The sequence below is a fragment of the Bombina bombina genome, chromosome 3, assembly GCF_027579735.1.
Source record: "Bombina bombina isolate aBomBom1 chromosome 3, aBomBom1.pri, whole genome shotgun sequence".
NCBI classification, from domain to species: Eukaryota; Metazoa; Chordata; class Amphibia; order Anura; family Bombinatoridae; genus Bombina; species Bombina bombina.
Window position 1 is genome coordinate 711,820,895 of NC_069501.1, and position 21,336 is coordinate 711,842,230.

General features: G+C 40.8%; 1 protein-coding gene across 7 annotated transcripts in view; it reads left to right on the forward strand.

Moving 5' to 3' along the window:
* Positions 1-21,336, forward strand: part of NF1 (neurofibromin 1) — a 1,508,106-nt gene that overhangs the window by 697,424 nt on the left and 789,346 nt on the right. For all 7 annotated transcript variants that reach the window (XM_053707520.1, XM_053707522.1, XM_053707523.1 and 4 more), the window contains exon 15: positions 6,339-6,418. In XM_053707520.1, the coding sequence (XP_053563495.1) occupies positions 6,339-6,418 (80 nt within the window). The remainder of the gene's footprint in view (positions 1-6,338; positions 6,419-21,336) is intronic.

Sequence of the window (21,336 nt, forward strand, 5' to 3'; positions counted from 1 at the left end):
GGACAAGGGTTTTACTCAAATCTGTTTGTAGTTCCCAAAAAAGAGGGAACCTTCAGGCCAATCTTGGATTTAAAGATCCTAAACAAATTCCTAAGAGTTCCATCGTTCAAGATGGAAACTATTCGAACAATCTTACCCATGATCCAAGAGGGTCAGTACATGACCACAGTGGATTTAAAGGATGCTTACCTTCACATACCGATTCACAAAAGCCATTACCGGTATCTAAGGTTTACCTTTTTAGACAGGCATTACCAGTTTGTAGCTCTTCCATTCGGACTGGCTACGGCTCCAAGAATCTTCACAAAGGTTCTGGGCACTCTTCTGGCGGTACTAAGACCGCGAGGAATTTCAGTAGCTCCGTACTTAGACGACATACTGATACAAGCTTCAAGCCTTCAAACTGCCAAATCTCATACAGAGATAGTACTGGCATTTCTAAGGTCGCATGGATGGAAAGTGAACGAAGAGAAAAGTTCTCTCTTTCCACTCACAAGAGTTCCCTTCCTGGGGACTCCGATAGATTCTGTAGAAATGAAGATTTACCTGACAGAGGACAGGTTAACAAAACTTCAAAGTGCATGCCGTGTCCTTCATTCTATTCAACACCCGTCAGTAGCTCAATGCATGGAGGTAATCGGACTAATGGTAGCAGCAATGGACATAGTTCCTTTTGCACGCCTACATCTCAGACCACTGCAACTGTGCATGCTAAGTCAGTGGAATGGGGATTACTCAGATTTGTCCCCCACTCTAAATCTGAATCAAGAGACCAGAAATTCTCTTCTATGGTGGCTTTATCGGCCACATCTGTCCAGGGGAATGCCATTCAGCAGGCCAGACTGGTCAATTGTAACAACAGACGCCAGCCTACTAGGTTGGGGCGCTGTCTGGAATTCTCTGAAGGCTCAGGGACTATGGAATCAGGAGGAGAGTCTTCTTCCAATAAACATTCTGGAATTGAGAGCAGTCCTCAATGCTCTTCTGGCTTGGCCCCAGTTAACAACTCGGGGGTTCATCAGGTTCCAGTCGGACAACATCACGACTGTAGCTTATATCAACCATCAGGGAGGGACAAGAAGCTCCCTAGCAATGATGGAAGTATCGAAGATAATTCGCTGGGCAGAGTCTCACTCTTGCCACCTGTCTGCAATCCACATCCCGGGAGTGGAGAACTGGGAGGCGGATTTCTTAAGTCGTCAGACTTTTCATCCGGGGGAGTGGGAACTTCATCCAGAGGTCTTTGCCCAAATACTTCGACGTTGGGGCAAAACAGAGATAGATCTCATGGCGTCTCAACAGAACGCCAAGCTTCCGCGCTACGGGTCCAGATCCAGGGATCCGGGAGCGGTCCTGATAGATGCCTTGACAGCACCATGGACCTTCAGGATGGCTTATGTGTTTCCACCTTTCCCAATGCTTCCTCGATTGATTGCCAGAATCAAACAGGAGAAAGCATCAGTGATTCTAATAGCGCCTGCATGGCCACGCAGGACTTGGTATACAGATCTGGTGGACATGTCATTCTGTCCACCTTGGTCGTTACCTCTGAAACAGGACCTTCTGATTCAGGGTCCTTTCAAACATCAAAATCTAACTTCTCTGAAGCTGACTGCTTGGAAATTGAACGCTTGATCTTATCAAAGCGTGGTTTTTCTGAGTCAGTTATTGATACCTTAATACAGGCTAGGAAGCCTGTTACCAGAAAGATTTACCATAAAATATGGCGTAAATACCTATATTGGTGCGAATCCAAAGGTTACTCTTGGAGTAAGGTTAGGATTCCTAGGATATTGTCTTTTCTACAAGAAGGTTTAGAAAAGGGGTTATCCGCTAGTTCCTTAAAGGGACAGATCTCAGCTCTGTCCATTCTGTTACACAAGCGTCTGTCAGAAGTTCCAGACATTCAGGCTTTTTGTCAGGCTTTGGCCAGGATTAAACCTGTGTTTAAAGCTGTGGCTCCACCATGGAGTTTAAACCTTGTTCTTAACGTTTTACAGGGTGTTCCGTTTGAACCCCTTCATTCCATTGTTATAAAGTTGTTATCTTGGAAAGTTCTATTTTTAATGGCTATTTCCTCGGCTCGAAGAGTCTCTGAGTTATCAGCCTTACATTGTGATTCTCCTTATTTGATTTTTCACTCGGATAAGGTAGTTCTGCGTACTAAACCTGGGTTCTTACCTAAGGTAGTCACTAACAGGAATATCAATCAGGAGATTGTTGTTCCATCCTTGTGCCCAAATCCTTCTTCGAGGAAGGAACGTCTTTTGCACAATCTGGATGTAGTTCGTGCCCTTAAATTTTATTTACAGGCAACTAAAGATTTTCGACAAACGTCTTCCCTGTTTGTCGTTTACTCTGGTCAGAGGAGAGGTCAAAAAGCTTCTGCTACCTCTCTCTCTTTTTGGCTTCGTAGCATAATTCGTTTAGCTTATGAGACTGCTGGACAGCAGCCTCCTGAAAGAATTACAGCTCATTCCACTAGAGCTGTGGCTTCCACTTGGGCCTTTAAGAATGAGGCCTCTGTTGAACAGATTTGCAAGGCTGCAACTTGGTCTTCGCTTCATACTTTTTCCAAATTTTACAAATTTGACACTTTTGCTTCCTCGGAGGCTATTTTTGGGAGAAAGGTTCTTCAGGCAGTGGTTCCTTCTGTATAAAGAGCCTGCCTATCCCTCCCGTCATCCGTGTACTTTTGCTTTGGTATTGGTATCCCACAAGTAATGATGACCCGTGGACTGATCACACTTAACAGAAGAAAACATAATTTATGCTTACCTGATAAATTCCTTTCTTCTGTAGTGTGATCAGTCCACGGCCCGCCCTGTTTTTTAAGGCAGGTAAATATTTTTTAAATTATACTCCAGTCACCACTACACCCTTGGCTTCTCCTTTCTCGTTGGTCCTTGGTCGAATGACTGGAGGTGACGTAGAGGGGAGGAGCTATATAGCAACTCTGCTGGGTGAATCCTCTTGCACTTCCTGTAGGGGAGCAGATAATATCCCACAAGTAATGATGACCCGTGGACTGATCACACTACAGAAGAAAGGAATTTATCAGGTAAGCATAAATTATGTTTTACCAGTGAAACCAATATAGCATCTCAACATTCACAAATATACATTTCTGACATTCAAAAACAAAACAAAAACAAATCAGTGACCAATATAGCCACCTTTCTTTGCAAGGACACTCAAAAGCCTGCCATCCATGGATTCTGTCAGTGTTTTGATCTGTTCACCATCAACATTGCATGCAGCAGCAACCACAGCCTCCCAGACACTGTTCAGAGAGGTGTACTGTTTTCCCTCCTTGTAAATCTCACATTTGATGATGGACCACAGGTTCTCAATGGGGTTCAGATCAGGTGAACAAGGAGGCCATGTCATTAGATTTTCTTCTTTTATACCCTTTCTTGCCAGCCACGCTGTGGAGTACTTGGACGCGTGTGATGGAGCATTGTCCTGCATGAAAATCATGTTTTTCTTGAAGGATGCAGACTTCTTCCTGTACCACTGCTTGAAGAAGGTGTCTTCCAGAAACTGGCAGTAGGACTGGGAGTTGAGCTTGACTCCATCCTCAAACCGAAAAGGCCCCACAAGCTCATCTTTGATGATACCAGCCCAAACCAGTACTCCACCTCCACTGGCGTCTGAGTCGGACTGGAGCTCTCTGCCCTTTACCAATCCAGCCACGGGCCCATCCATCTGGCCCATCAAGACTCACTCTCATTTCATCAGTCCATAAAACCTTAGAAAAATCAGTCTTGAGATATTTCTTGGCCCAGTCTTGACGTTTCAGCTTGTGTGTCTTGTTCAGTGGTGGTCATCTTTCAGCCTTTCTTACCTTGGCCATGTCTCTGAGTATTGCACACCTTGTGCTTTTGGGCACTCCAGTAATGTTGCAGCTCTGAAATATGGCCAAACTGGTGGCAAGTGGCATCTTGGCAGCTGGACGCTTGACTTTTCTCAGTTCATGGGCAGTTATTTTGCGCCTTGGTTTTTCCACACGCTTCTTGCGACCCTGTTGACTATTTTGAATGAAACGCTTGATTGTTCGATGATCACGCTTCAGAAGCTTTGCAATTTTAAGAGTGCTGCATCCCTCTGCAAGATATCTCACTATTTTTGACTTTTCTGAGCCTGTCAAGTCCTTCTTTTGACCCATTTTGCCAAAGGAAAGGAAGTTGCCTAATAATTATGCACACCTGATATAGGGTGTTGATGTCATTAGACCACACCCCTTCTCATTACAGAGATGCACATCACCTAATATGCTTAATTGGTAGTAGGCTTTCAAGCCTATACAGCTTGGAGTAAGACAACATGCATAAAGAGGATGATGTGGTCAAAATACTCATTTGCCTAATAATTCTGCACTCCCTGTATGGCTTTGGCATTGCTTTTTGGTAATTAGAAGGCTGCTAAATGCAGCTGCGCGCCACACTTGTATTATGCCCAGCTGTGAAGGGGTTAATTAGGTAGCTTGTAGGGTTAATTTTAGCTTAAGTGTAGAGATTACCCTCCCACCTGACACATCCCAACTCCTGATCCCTCCCTGCTACCTCTCAAACAGTTCTCTTCCATCCCCCACCCCTCAATGGTCACCCGCATCTTAAGTACTCCAAAAGAAAGGGTGCTCCAACCTTTGCAGTTTAAAGTAAAATGACCTTTATTGTGCCATGGTCCACAAAACAAACAACGTTTCAGATCTACATTAGGTCCTTAGTCATGTCAGACATGACTAAGGACCTGATGTAGGTCTGAAATGTTGTTTGTTTTGTGGACCATGGCACAATAAAGTTAATTTTACTTTAAACTGCAAAGGCTGGACCACCCTTTCTTTTGGAGTTTCATTTGATGTGGATGAGGTGGCTGCTTCCTGGCTGCTGTTTCCTACCTTTTGCATCCTAAGTACTGGCAGAAAGTCCGTCAGTATAAAAATAAAGGTTTTTTTTGGGTTTTTTTTAATATTTTTTTTTAAATACATTCCCTGCAGTGTAGGTTCCCCCATTAGACCCCAACCTCCTTGATCCTCCCCCAAACAGCACTCTAACCCTCTACCTGTTTGCCACCATCTTAGGTACTGGCAGCTGTCTGCCAGTACCCAGTTAGCTCTAACTTATTATTTTTTCATAAAAATTAAAAAAAAAACCTACTTTTTTCCGTAGTGTAGCTGCCCCCCCCCCCCTCATTACTATACCCCACTCCAAAATCCCTTTACCAACATGGATCTAACATAAGATCCCGTCTACCTCCTTCCCATTCACTGCCGTAATGTAGCGTGGCATAGCGATCCCACCCGCTTCTGCGCCCCTTCACGCCCCCCTCCATAATTTTTCTGGGCCTTGCAAAGTTTAGAAAGCTACAGCTGTTACTAAGCAGCTTGGCTTAAAGTGAATGTAAAGTTGAATGAATGAGTGTCCGGTTTTTAAAAATACTATTAAAAACAGGGGCACTTTTATTCATTAAATGTTACATTGCAGCATTTTTTTTTTAAAAATACTTACCTATCCTTTAACAAAAGCAGACCGGCGATCCTCCGCCTGCTTCTAATGCAGTACTTAGTACCTCAATGACTAAACCGGCTTCCTCCAATCACGGCATAGCATCATTAGCTGGACACTCTGGGGTGCAGGCTATGGTTGGAAGAAGCCAGTTTTGAGGTTGCTGAGGTAAGTACAGAGGAGCTGCGGGCGGAGGATTGCCGGTCCAGGTTTGCTAAAGAAAAAGGTAAGTATTTTTTATTTACTTTTTTAAACGCTGCAATGTAAAGATTAATGAATGAAAGTGCTCCTGTTTTTAATAGTAATTTTTAAAAATTGGGCACTCATTCATTCAACTTTACATTTACTTTAATTCAGAAGGCTTATTTGGTTGCCAGGAAAACTTCCCCTGAGCGCATTACTGCTCATTCCACTAGAGCAGTTGTTACTTTTTGGGCCTTTTGTAATGAGGCTTCTTTTGATCAGATTTGTAAGGCAGCTGCTTTGTCTTCTTTACACACATTTTCTATGTTTTATCGCTCTGTGTGTTATTCTTCTGATGATGCCTTTTCCAGGAAAGTTATGCAGGCCATAGTGCCTGAATATTAACATCCTATCTGTTTTTCTTTTTTCCTCATCTACTTGGCTATATGTATTGCTGAGGATCACGGATAGTGGGAGGGATTTAAATCTCTGGCCTTTGCCTCCTCCTAGTGGTCAGGAGGAAAATATTTCCACACGTGATGACTCATGGACTCCCACCATCATGAAAGAAATACATTTTTCAGGTAAGCATAAATTTAGTTTTTTGTTTCCATTTTCCTATTTTCTTTCCCTCTTGTTTATTTCCAGGCCTTGTTGGTACTTCACCAACCTGAACACATAGAGCTTTGGAACCCTGAAGCACCAATTGAAACATTTTGGGAAATTAGGTTGGTAAAATAAGAATATCTGTGTTTTAGGTACAAGTTTGCATTTTAAACTTAATGGACTTTATTTCTATTCTAATAATCAAGGCTGTGTGGTTTAGGAAAGTAGCTGTGTAATGATTTAGTCAGTCATTTTTGGAGTCATGGCAGGGTGTGGAAGATTTCTTGATTGCCATTTTAGTGCCAGATTACTAGTTGAGCACTATTTAATGCTCATGTTCCTTTAATGCCCTAGAAGCAAATTTTTTGTGAGCATCTGGTTGCGCTCGTATTACAAGTTGAAAATAAAAAGTAATTACTTGTGCACTAACCTGACGCGCGTAAAAAGCCAAACTTATTATATCGCACACGCTCAATAACGTATTCCCCTTTAGCATTCAATGGAGCAAAAAAATAGGAAAATAACCCTAACACCCTACTAACGCGCAAACACAGTCACGTATTCTCAAGTGAGCTAACCCGACATGAAAATATGAACATTTCAGTTTCCAATGTCCTTCACATAGAAGAATATGTTATATTTATTCATAAATACACATTTCTACATATATAAGATGTTCTTTTGATACAATATATATTATTATTATACTTTATTTATGAAGCGCCATCACATTCCTCAGTGCTGTACATGGATACAGTTCATTTAAATAAAACAATATAAAACTTGTAAGAGACGGAACAAAATTTACAAACATATACAGGAGGAATTGAGGGCCATATTTCCGTGGGAACTTACAATCTAGAAGGGTAGGAGGTTGAGAAACACACATATATATATATATATATATATATATATATATATATATATATATATATATATATATATATATATATATATATATATATAAAATGCATGACGTTTCGGGAGCGTTACGCCCCCTTTCTGTTGCCAAGAAAACGTAAGGGTGCCGTGTCACAGCTACGCGCACCAATAGAAATGGGTTAGCAACCTGTCAGAAATAACGTAAACAAATAAACATACTACATGTATCAATTACACATAGTGCAAGTATCATTTAAACCCAATCGAAAGCATGCAAGGTTATAGACAAAAATAAAAATGAAATTGAGACGCTGCATAGGAGACAACACAGTTGTGAATAATAAAAACAATTAAAAAGATTACAAGGTCTAAATTCATCAATAGAGGACATGCGATGATTGACTATTATTATAAAAGACATCAGGTGATTATTTTGCTAAGTAACAGGAACGGCATTATTATTACATATTAAACTCATTCTTGTGCAATACAACCTGGATGTATAATTAATAGTCAATCATGCACCCAGGAGTATGGTAGAAAACCAGATACCAGAGGGCTTAACAAAGGAACGTGGCATATGTTCAATATATTGTGGTTGATTAGACCACATTGTAGCATCGTACAAAATGTATAAAACCATAGTTATTAACCAGGTCCCAATGTTTGGTGATAGCATTTTTAACACTCTGGTGCATAGGGTCAAATGTAGTAATGAAGTTAATGTGTTCTTCTACAATGTTGTTGTCCTTTTTAGTAGCAGTTGCACTCTGGAACCGTTTGACCACTTCATCTTTAACATTCGTTACCATCTCTTTATCATAGCCACGTACAACCAATTTATTAGACATTTCATTTAGTTGTCTCTCTCTGTTGGATGCCTCAGTATTATTGCGCAGTACCCGAGTGAGTTGGGAGGCTATAATGCCACTTTTTTGATGTATAGGGTGGTAACTATGGGCTTCTAGTAGGGAGTTGCGGTCTGTAGGCTTGGTATATAAAGAAGTACCAAACCTGCATACCCCTTCATCTACAACCCTGAAGATGTTGAGGTCCAAAAAATAAACCATATTAACATCAAACTCAGTGTTAAAGTTAATTGGTAGTGTCAAGTCATTTAGGCCATCAATACAAGAGATTAGGCTGTCAGTAGTACCACGCCAAATAAGGAAAACATCATCTATGTATCTGGTGTAGTACACAACCTCCACCATGTCTTGGGGTTGCATGATAGACTGTTCATACCAGGACATGTAGAGGTTGGCATACGTGACCCCATTGCAGTCCCCGAGATCTGCAAGTAAAAGTCCCTTTCAAATTTAAAGTAATTTTTTTTTCAAGACAAATCTGTAAAAGCTCAAGTAGAAACTCAATGGGGGGGGGGGGGGGCATTGTATTGGTGAGATCCCACCACCATGAACCTGACAGCCTGCACACCTCCCTCATGAGATGGTAACGAAGGTTAAAGATGAAGTGGTCAAACGGTTCCAGAGTGCAACTGCTACTAAAAAGGACAACACCATTGTAGATGAACACATTAACTTCATTACTACATTTGACCCTATGCACCAGAGTGTTAAAAATGCTATCACCAAACATTGGGACCTGGTTAACACGGAGAAATCTCTGCCATTCATGCATAAATAACACCCAAGGATGGTATACCGCCGTGCCAAAAATCTACGTGACTCACTGGTAAAGACTGGCCCTATTAGGTGCTATGAGGGACATACCTGGTTGAAATCCAATAAGAAGGGCTGCTTTAAATGTGGGGACTGTGTCACATGCGATAGTATGTTGAAAGGAGACACGTTCCAACATCCACACACTAAGCGCTATAAGATCAACCATAGACTCTCGTGTATGAGCACCTATGTAATCTATATGTTGATTTGCCCTGCTCCCTTGTATATATTGGCAAAACGGTCACTACATTTCGGAAACGTATGGCAAATCATCGCTTTGCGATCAGGGACGCCCTTAAAAAAGGGGACTCTGATCAGCCAGTAGCTCGCCATTTTGCCCGCTACAAGCATAGTGTTTCAAGTCTTAGAATCATACTCATTGACCAGGTGCCACCGCTAACGAGGGGAGGCAATATAGGCAATCGACTCCTCAGATTGGAAACCAGATGGATATACACACTGGACGCCATAACACCTAAAGAGTTGAATACTATGTTGGATTTTGCACCATTCTACACAGGATCCTAAGAAACCTAATAACTATGGTTTTAAACATTTTGTACGATGCTACTATGTGGTCTAATCAACCACGATATATTGAACATATGCCACGTTCCTTTGTTAAGCCCTCTGGTATCTGGTTTTCTACCATACTCCTGGGTGCATGATTGACTATTGCATATACATACAGGTTGTATTGCACAAGAATGAGTTTAATATGTAATAATAATGTCGTTCCTGTTACTTAGCAAAATATTCACCCGATGTCTTTTATAGTAATAGTCACTCATCGCATGTCCTCTATTGATGAATTTAGACCTTATAATCTTTTTAATTGTTTTTATTATTCACAACTGTGTTGTCTCCTATGCAGCGTCTCAATTTCATTTTTATTTTTGTCTATAACCTTGCATGCTTTCGATTGGGTTTAAATGACACTTGCACTATGTGTAATTGATACATGTAGTATGTTTATTTGTTTACGTTATTTCTGACAGGTTGCTAACCCCTTTCTATTGGTGCGCGTAGCTGTGACACGGCACCCTTACGTTTTCTTGGCGACAGACGTCTAGGCGTGACTCAAGCTGATGACGTCACTTTCGCCCGACGCTGCACACGGGCCGCATTCGCGGCTCGCCGTTCTAAGGAGCAACACATGGGTATTTAAGGTGATGGGGTTAAGAATTGGGTATACCGCTTTTGTATTTTTTCAACAGCTGTATCCCAAATGCTCCCAAAACGTCATGCATTTTAATGTGATTTATTAAATGTTAAGTTTTACTTTTTTCAGTGAGTGCCTTTTTTCTACCTGCTTATTTAAACATCCTTCTGAAAGTGCACCCTGGAGGCTGCTACTGTGATATGGAGTGCTATATATATATATATATATATATATATATATATATATATATATATATATATATATATATATATTTATATTTATATATATATATATATATATTTATATTTATATATATATATATATATATATATACAGTATCTCACAAAAGTGAGTACACCCCTCACATTTTTGTAAATACCTTATTATATCTTTTCATGTGACAACATTGAATAAATTACACTTTGCTACAATGTAAAGTAGTGAGTGTACAGCCTGTATAACAGTGTAAATTTGCTGTCCCCTCAAAATAACTCAACACACAGCCATCAATGTCTAAATTGTTGGCAACAAAAGTGAGTACACCCCTAAGTGGAAATGTCCAAATTGGGCACAATTAGCCATTTTCCCTCCCCAATGTCATGTGACTCGTTAGTGTTACAAGGTTGCAGGTGTGTTAAACTTTGTGTTATCGCTCTCACACTATCTACAGTTTGCTGAAGACAAGCAGACTAAGGACATGGATTACTGGAACCATGTCCTGTGGTCCGATGAAACCAAGATAAACTTATTTGGTTCAGATGGTGTCAAGCGTGTGTGGTGACAAGTAGGTGAGGAGTACAAAGACAAGTGTGTCTTGCCTATAGTCAAGCATGGTGTTGGGAGTGTTACGGTCCGGGCCTGCATGAGTGCTGCCGGCACTGGGGAGCTGCAGTTCATTGAGGTAACCATGAATGCCAACATGTACTGTGACATACTGAAGCAGAGCATGATCCCCTCCCTTCGGAGACTGGGCCGCAGGGCAGTATTCCAACATAACGAGCTGAAACACACCTCCAAGATGACCACTGCCTTGGTGATGGACTGGCCAAACATGTCTCCAGACCTAAACCCTATTGAGCATCTGTGGGGCATCCTCAAATGGAAGTGGGGGAGAGCAAGGTCTCTAACATCCACCAGCTCTGTGATGTTGTCATGGAGGAGTGGAAGAAGACTCCAGTGGCAATCTGTGAAGCTCTGGTGAACCCCATGCCCAAGAGGGTTACGGCAGTGAAGGAAAATAATGGTGGCCACACAAAATATTGACACTTTGGGCCCAATTTAGACATTTCGACTTAGGGGTGTACTCACTTTTGTAGCCAACGGTTTAGGCATTAATTGCTGTGTGTTGAGTTATATTGAGGGGGCAGCAAAGTTACACTGTTATACAGGCTGTACATTCACTACTTTACATTGTAGCAAAGCGTAATTTCTTCAGTGTTGTCACATGAAAAGATATAATAAAATATTTACAAAAAATGTGAGGTGTGTACTCACGTTTTTGAGATACTGTGTGTATGTGTGTGTATATATAAACTGTTAGCAACAAAAGTGAGTACACCCCTTAGCGGAAATGTCCAAATTAGGCCCAAAGTGTCAATATTTTGTGTGGCGACCATTATTTTCCAGCACTGCCTTAACCCTCTTGGGCATGGAGTTCACCAGAGCTTCACAGGTTGCCACTGGAGTCCTCTTCCACTCCTCTACGACGACATCACAGAGCTGGTGGATGTTAGAGACCTTGCGCTCCCCCACCTTCCGTTTGAGGATGCCCCACAGATGCTCAATAGGGTTTAGGTCTAGAGAAATGCTTGGCCAGTCCATCACCTTTACCCTCAACTTCTTTAGGAAGGCAGTGGTCGTCTTGGAGGTGTGTTTGGGGTCGTTATCATGTTGGAATACTGCCCTGTGGCTCAGTCTCAGCTTCAGTATGTCACAGTACATGTTGGCATTCATGGTTCCCTCAATGAACTGTAGCTCCCCAGTGCCGGCAGCACTCATGCAGGCCCAGACCATGGCACTCCCACCACCATGCTTGACTGTATGCAAGACACACTTGTCTTTGTACTCCTCACCTGGTTGCGGCCACACACGCTTGACGCCATCTGAACCAAATAAGTTTATCTTGGTCTCATTGGACCACAGGTCATAGTTCCAGTAATCCATGTCCTTAGTCTGCTTGTCTTCAGCAACCTGTTTTCGGGCTTTCTTGTGCATCATCTTTAGAAGAGGCTTCCTTCTAGAACGACAGCAATGAAGACCAATTTGATACCGTGTGCGGCGTATGGTCTGAGCACTGACAGGCTGACCCCCTATCCCTTCAACCTCTGCAGCAATGTTGGCAGCACTCATAAATCTATTTCCCAAAGACAACCTCTGGATGTGACGCTGAGCATGTGCACTCAACTTCTTTGGTTGACCATAATGAGGCCTGTTCTGAGTGGAACCTGTCCTCTGAAACCACTGCCCACAGTACTGCAGCTCAGTTTCAGGCTCTTGGCAATCTTCTTATAGCCTAACCCATCTTTATGAAGAACAACAATTCTTTTTTCAGATCCTCAGAGAGTTCTTTGCCATGTGGTGCCATGTTGAACTTCCAGTGACCAGTGTGAGAGAGAGAACATCAAATTTAACACACCTGCTTCCCATTTACACCTGAGATCTTGTAACACTAACGAGTCACATGACACCAAGGAGGGAAAATGGCTATTTGGGCCCAATTTGGACATTTCCACTTAAGGGTGTACTCACTTTTGTTGCCAACGGTTTAGACATTATTGGCTGTGTGTTGAGTTATTTTGAGGGGACAGCAAATTTACACTGTTATACAGGTTTCACACTCACTACTTTACATTGTAGCAAAGTGTAATTTCTTCAGTGCCGTCACGTGAAAAGATATAATAAAGTATTTACAAAAATATGAGGGGTGTTCTCACTTTTGTGAGATACTGTGTGTGTGTGTATATATATATATATATATATATATATATATATATATATATATATATATATATATATATATATATATGTATATATATATATATATATGTATGTATATATGTATATATATATATATATATATATATATATATATATATATATATATATATATATATATATATATATATATATATATATAAATACTTAGAACACATTCCCCTATGTGAATAATATTGGAATGTGAAATATTTACAGTAAATACACATAACACTTTATTAAATATGAATATTGCATAATATGATTTTACATGTTTTCATCTACTTAACTGCAAAAGGCTCCAATGCTTATACATATATTTCTATATATGTGTACACATGTGTTTATGTCTGTAAATACATATGTACTACATATATATATATATATATATATATATATATATATATATATATATATTTCTCTTGTAAGGTGTATCCAGTCCACGGATCATCCATTACTTGTGGGATATTCTCCTTCCCAACAGGAAGTTGCAAGAGGATCACCCACAGCAGAGCTGCTATATAGCTCCTCACCTGACTGCCATACCCAGTCATTCTCTTGCAACTCTCGACAAGCATGGAGGTAGTAAGAGAGAAGTGGTGAAACGTAGTTGTTTTTTTCTTCAATCAAAATTTTGTTATTTTTAAATGGTACCGGAGTTGTACTATTTTGTCCCAGGCAGAAAATAGAAGAAGAATCTGCCTGTGATCTCTATGATCTTAGCAGGTTGTAACTAAGATCCATTGCTGTTTTCACACATAACTGAAGAGAGAGGTAACTTCAGCTGGGGAATGGCGTGCAGGTTATCCTGCTATGAGGTATGTGCAGTTAAAAAAATTTCTAGAGATGTAAATGCTAGAAAATGCTGCTGATACCAGATTTATGTAAGGTAAGCCTGAATACAGTGATTTAATAGCGACTGGTATCATGCTTACTTTCAGAGGTAATACTCTTATAGATTTGCAATATAAAACGTTTGCTGGAAATGTTTAAGCGTTTTTATATATGCTTTGGTGATAAAACTTTATTGGGGCCTAGTTTTTTTCCACATGGCTGGCTTAAATTTGCCTAGAAACAGTTTCCTGTGGCTTTCCACTGTTTTAACATGAGTGGGAGGGGCCTAATTTAGTGCTTTATTGCGAAGTAACTTTTACAGACTGGGACATCCAGCTTCCTCCAGGAGTCCCCTGAATGCTATAGGACCTCTCTAAAGGGCTCTTAGGCTTTCCAAAGTCATTTGTTTGGGAAGGTAGGGCCACAGCAGAACTGTGGCAGTTTGTTGTGACTGTTAAAAAACGTCTATCGTTTTTTTGATCCATTTTTTGTACTAAGGGGTTAATCATCCATTTGCAAGTGGGTGCAATGCTCTGTTAGCTTATTATACACACTGTAAAAATTTCGTTTGATTTACTGCTTTTTTTTCACTGTTTTTCAAATTCTGACAAAATTTATTTCTCTTAAAGGCACAGTACCGTTTTTATTTTTTGCTTGTTAACTTGATTTAAAGTGTTTTCCAAGCTTGCTGGTCTCATTGCTAGTCTGTTTAAACATGTGTGACATAGAGGAAACTCCTTGTTCATTATGTTTAGAAGCCATGGTGGAACCCCCTCTTAGAATGTGTACCAAATGTACTGATTTCACTTTAAGTAATAAAGATCATATTCTGTCTTTAAAAAATTTGTCACCAGAGGAATCTGACGAGGGGGAAGTTATGCCGACTAACTCGCCCCACGTGTCAGACCCTTTGACTCCCGCTCAAGGGAGTCACGCTCTAATGGCGCCAAGTACATCTAGTGCGCCCATAGCGTTTACTTTACAAGACATGGCGGTGGTCATGGATAATACACTGTCAGCGGTATTATCCAGACTACCTGGGTTTACAGGAAAGTTAGAAGAAATACAGAGCTATGTCTGATACTAAGGAAGGAGAGCTTCTTTCTGTGGGTGATGTTTCTGACTCAGGGAAGAGGATTCAACCTGATTCTGATATGTCTACATTTAAATTTAAGCTTGAACACCTCCGCGTATTGCTCAGGGAGGTTTTAGCTGCTCTGAATGACTGTGATACAATTGCAGTGCCAGATAAATTGTGTAGATTGGATAAATACTATGCAGTGCCGGTGTGCACTGATGTTTTTCCAATACCTAAAAGGTTTACAGAAATTATTACTAAGGAATGGGATAGACCAGGTGTGCCGTTCTCTCCCCCTCCTATTATTAAGAAAATGTTTCCAATAGATGCCACCACACGGGACAGACTAAGGTGGAGGGAGCAGTTTCTACCCTAGCTAAGCGTACTACTATCCCTGTCGACAGTTGTGCTTTCTCAGATCAAATGGATAAAAAGTTAGGTTACCTTAAGAAAATGTTTATTCAACAAGGTTTTATTCTACAGCCCCTTGCATGCATTGCCCCAGTCACTGCTGCTGCGGCTTTCTGGTTTGAGTCTCTGGAAGAGGCTTTACAGGTAGAAACCCCATTGGATGACATACTTGACAAGCTTAGAGCACTTAAGCTAGCCAATTCTTTTGTTTCTGATGCCATTGTTCATTTGACTAAACTAACGGCTAAGAATTCTGGTTTTGCTATTCAGGCGCGCAGGGCGCTATGGCTTAAATCATGGTCAGCTGATGTTACTTCAAAGTCTAAGCTGCTTAACATTCCCTTCAAGGGGCAAACCCTATTCAGGCCTGGTTTGAAGGAGATCATTTCTGATATCACTGGAGGAAAAGGTCATGCCCTTCCTCAGGATAGGTCCAAATCAAGGGCCAAACAGACTAATTTTCGTGCCTTTCGAAACTTCAAGGCGAGTGCGGCATCAACTTCCTCTAATGCAAAACAAGAGGGAACTTTTGCTCAGTCCAAGTCGGTCTGGAGACCTAACCAGACCTGGAACAAAGGCAAGCAGGCCAAAAAGCCTGCTGCTGCCTCTAAGACAGCATGAAGGATCGGCCCCCTATCCGGTAACGGATATAGTAGGGGGCAGACTTTCACTCTTCGCCCAGGCTTGGGCAAGAGATGTCCAGGATGCCTGGGCGTTGGAAATTGTATCCCAGGGATATCTTCTGGACTTCAAAGCTTCCCCTCCAAAAGGGAGATTTCACCTTTCACAATTATCTGCAAACCAGATAAAGAGAGAGGCATTCTTACACTGTGTTCAAGATCTCCTAGTTATGGGAGTGATCCATCCAGTTCCAAAGGAGGAACAGGGACAGGGATTTTACTCAAATCTGTTTGTAGTTACCAAAAAAGAGGGAACCTTCAGACCAATTTTGGATCTAAAGATCTTAAACAAATTCCTCAGAGTTCCATCATTCGAGATGGAGACTATTCGTACCATCCTACCTATGATCCAAAAGGGTCAATATATGACTACGGTGGATTTAAAGGATGCTTATCTTCACATTCCGATACACAAAGATCATCAACGGTTTCTCAGGTTTGCCTTCCTAGACAGGCATTACCAGTTTGTAGCTCTTCCCTTTGGATTAGCTACAGCCCCAAGAATCTTTATGAAGGTTCTGGGGTCACTTCTAGCGGTCCTAAGACCGCGGGGCATAGCAGTGGCCCCTTATTTAGACAACATCCTGATACAGGCGTCAAATTTCCAAATTGCCAAGTCTCATACGGACATAGTTCTGGCATTTCTGAGGTTGCATGGGTGGAAGGTGAACGAAGAAAAGAGTTCTCTATCCCCTCTCACAAGAGTCTCCTTTCTGTGAACTCTAATAGATTCTGTAGAAATGAGGTTTTACCTGACAGAGTCCAGGTTATCAAAACTTCTAAATTCCTGCCGTGTTCTTTATTCCACTTCTCGCCCTTCGGTGGCTCAGTGTATGGAAGTAATCGGCTTAATGGTAGCAGCAATTGACATAGTGCCGTTTGCACGCCTACATCTCAGACCGCTGCAACTCTGCATGCTCAGTTAGTGGAATGGTGATTACACAGATTTGTCCCCTCTACTAAATCTGGATCAAGAGACCAGGGATTCTCTTCTCTGGTGGCTATCTCGGGTCCATCTGTTCAAAGGTATGATCTTTCGCAGGCCAGATTGGACAATTGTAATGACAGATGCCAGCCTTCTAGGCTGGGGGGCAGTCTGGAACTCCCTGAAGGCTCAGGGATCGTGGACTCAGGAGGAGACACTCCTTCCAATAAACATTCTGGAACTGAGAGCGATATTCAATGCTCTTCAGGCTTGGCCTCAGCTAGCGACAATGAGGTTCATCAGATTTCAGTCGGACAACATCACGACTGTGGCTTACATCAACCATCAAGGGGTAACAAGGAGTTCCCTAGCGATGTTAGAAGTCTCAAAGATAATTCGCTGGGCAGAGATTCACTCTTGCCACCTATCAGCTATCCATAGCCCAGGTGTAGAGAACTGGGAGGCGGATTTTCTAAGTCGTCAGACTTTTCATCTGGGGGAGTGGGAACTCCATCCGGAGGTGTTTGCACAATTGATTCATCGTTGGGGCAAACCAGAACTGGATCTCATGGCGTTTCGCCAGAACGCCAAACTTCCTTGTTACGCATCCAGGTCCAGGGATCCCAAGGCGATGCATCGGTGATATTGATAGCGCCTGTGTGGCCACGCAGGACCTGGTATGCAGACCTAGTGGACATGTCATCCTTTCCACCATGGACTCTGCCTCTGAGACAAGACCTTCTAATACAAGGTCCTTTCAACCATCCAAATCTAATTTCTCTGAGACTGACTGCCTGGAGATTGAACGTTTGATTTTATCAAAGCGTGGCTTCTCCGAGTCAGTCATTGATACCTTAATTCAGGCACGAAAGCCTGTCACCAGGAAAATCTATCATAAGATATGGCATAAATATCTTTATTGGTGTGAATCCAATGGTTACTCATGGAGTAAGGTCAGGATTCCCAAGATATTATCTTTTCTCCAAGAAGGATTGGAAAAAGGATTGTCAGCTAGTTCCTTAAAGGGACAGATTTCTGCTCTGTCTATTCTTTTGCACAAGCGTCTGGCGAATGTTCCAGGCTTTAGTTAGAATCAAGCCTGTGTTTAAACCTATTGCTCTGCCATGGAGCTTAAATTTGGTTCTTAAAGTTCTTCAAGGGGTTCCGTTTGAACTTCTTCATTCCATAGATATCAAACTTTTATCTTGGAAAGTTCTTTTTTTGGTAGCTATTTCCTCGGCTCGTAGAGTTTCCGAGTTATCTGCCTTACAATGTGATTCTCCTTATCTGATCTTCCATGCAGATAAGGTAGTTCTGCGTACCAAACCTGGGTTTTTACCTAAGGTGGTATCTAATAAGAATATCAATCAGGAGATTGTTGTTCCATCATTGTGTCCTAATCCTTCTTCAAAGAAGGAACGTCTATAACACAATCTTGACGTGGTTCGTGCTTTAAAGTATTATTTACAAGCTACTAAAGATTTTCGTCAAACATCTGTTTTGTTTGTTGTCTACTCTGGACAGAGGAGAGGCCAAAAGGCTTCGGCAACCTCTCTTTCGTTTTGGCTAAGAAGCATAATCCACTTAGCTTATGAGACTGCTGGCCAGCAGCCTCCTTAAAGGATTACAGTGCATTCTACGAGAGCTGTGGCTTCCACATGGGCCTTTAAAAATGAGGCTTCTGTTGAACAGATTTGCAAGGCGGCGACTTGGTCTTCGCTTCATACCTTTTCAAAATTCTATAAATTTGATACTTTCGCTTCTTCGGAGGCTATTTTTGGGAGAAAGGTTTTACAGGCAGTGGTACCTTCCGTTTAAGTACCTGCCTTGTCCCTCCCTTCATCCGTGTACTTTAGCTTTGGTATTGGTATCCCACAAGTAATGGATGATCCGTGGACTGGATACACCTTACATGAGAAAACATAATTTATGCTTACCTGATAAATTTATTTCTCTTGTGATGTATCCAGTCCACGGCCCGCCCTGTCATTTTAAGGCAGGTATTTTTTAACTTTAAACTACAGTCACCACTGCACCCTATGGTTTCTCCTTTCTCTGCTTGTCTTCAGTCGAATGACTGGATATGGCAGTTAGGGGAGGAGCTATATAGCAGCTCTGCTGTGGGTGATCCTCTTGCAACTTCCTGTTGGGAAGGAGAATATCCCACAAGTAATGGATGATCCGTGGACTGGATACACCACAAGAGAAATAAATTTATCAGGTAAGCATAAATTATGTTTTATATATATATATATATATATATATATATATATACACGTGCGCACACACACACACACAATACATCTTTATACATGCATATGTATTTATCTCTGTGTTAAAGACCATTGCATGCTTTTTTTCCCTGAGATCTCATATCTGAGTCCTTATAACTTTTTTTGTGTATTATTTCTTTTGAATATTTTTTATTAGATGGTGTTATGATTGTAACTGTACTTTGTAATATATTTTTGATGTGTTTTGTGAGACTTTTTTGTTTTGTGAAACAGAGAACCAGAGCTCTGAGGAAGTGCTAACCCGACACACATTTATTTCAATTGCTCTCAAGTGATCGGGTTTACTTTTAACTTGTAATAAAAGCGAAAAACCCGACACAATTAATGCTCGCAAATAACTGTCAGTGCTCCACTCATAATCTGGCCCTTTGATTTCTAGTGTACTGTTAATGTTTTAAATGCCTTAAAAGGGAAATACACAAGGAGCTTTATTGGAAACACTGGTTTACAGAATAAAATGGAAGCCTAGCATCACATATTAGACGCAACAAATAAATTGAAAGTATACTAACAGGACCTAACAATTGCAAACTAATGATATATGCTAATGATTTTCTTCTTTTCCTGGCCTCTTGTTCCAAGTCAAATCAACACCTTGTAGAGGAATTTGAAAAATTTGGCAAATTCTCCAATTTCATCGTTAAAGGGATAGTCTAGTCAAAATTAAACCCTCATGATTTAGATAGAGTACGCAGTTTTAAACAACTTTCTAATGTATTCCTATTATCACATTGTCTTTGTTCTCTTGATATATTTATTTGAAAAAACAAGAATGTTAGCTCATGAGCCTGCCCATTTTTGGTTCAGCATCTGGTTGGCGCTTGCTGATTGGTGGCTACATTAAGACACCAATAATCAGTTCTGAATAAAAATGCTCTGGTTCCTAAGCTTACATTCTTTCTTTTTCAAATATATACCAAGAGAACAAAGAAAAATTGATACTAGGAGTAAACTAGAAAGCTGCTTAAAACTGCATGCTGTATCTCAATCATGAAAGTTTAATTTTGACTAGACTATCCCTTTAATGGCCGGAAGTCTGAAATGCTTTATATAACATTACTAGAGACTGCTTTCAGACGGCTCAGATTACTCTGCAAATATGAATTAAGCTCTCCTACTATAAGATATTTAGGAGTGGAGTTGTCTGTCGGACTGTACAACCTTTTTAAGTATAACTATCAATCTTAAATTGCTGCAGGTCTGGAAACCTGTACAGACTTCGTCTCCCAAACAATTGTCTTGGTGTGGACAAATTTAAACAATTAAGATTTCTATTCTACCTAAGATCCTCTATATTTCATGCATGGTGTGCCAAACTCTCTATCTCTGAGCTATCTAAGGAAACATCTGGGGGAATATCAAAGTTAGAATAAAAGAATCCATGATGCATAGACAACAGAGGACTAGGCAACCCTTGCTTATCTCTCTATTAGTGATAACTCTGCAGAGAGTGTTGGATTGGCATAATGGAGTAGCAGCCGAGGTTTGGGTGTACTCTACTCAAGCATATATTCCATTCCTGGAACTTATTGCTAAACATAAAGGTATATCTACAGTTTATTTGCCCTTAACTCCTATACCACTGAATGCAGAATATTTTGGAGGGCTTCATTCTAGATCACATAATTATAAAGGATTAGGTACACATTTCATATTTGTTAACTAGTGGTAAGTTGAAGAACAGACAAGCTTTAGGTCAAATAGATGGTTAAGGTACGCACAGGTGCATTACTTTATCCAAACTTCCCTTGGAAATGTAGACTTACTTAGAGCCCCTATTGAATTTGAGAAATGGTGTCTAGTTGACACTTCTTAAGCAGACTACATGGGGTTCACCTACCCTCATACAGCAATAGTTGGAATAGAGAGCTTGAGACTAGTCTAGATATAAAAAAAACTTTACCCTTGATTCATAGATCTTATGTGTCTCCACAAATATTAGAACTTAATTTCAAAATACTGTTACTATGGTATTTAACACCAGCACACATAGCTATTATTTACATGGGACCAAGAGATGTATGTTTGAGACAATGTTGGGAAAATGGGAGGCATGACATTTTTGGGATGCATAGAATCATTAGGGAAAAACACTATTTGGTGCACATTTTATTTT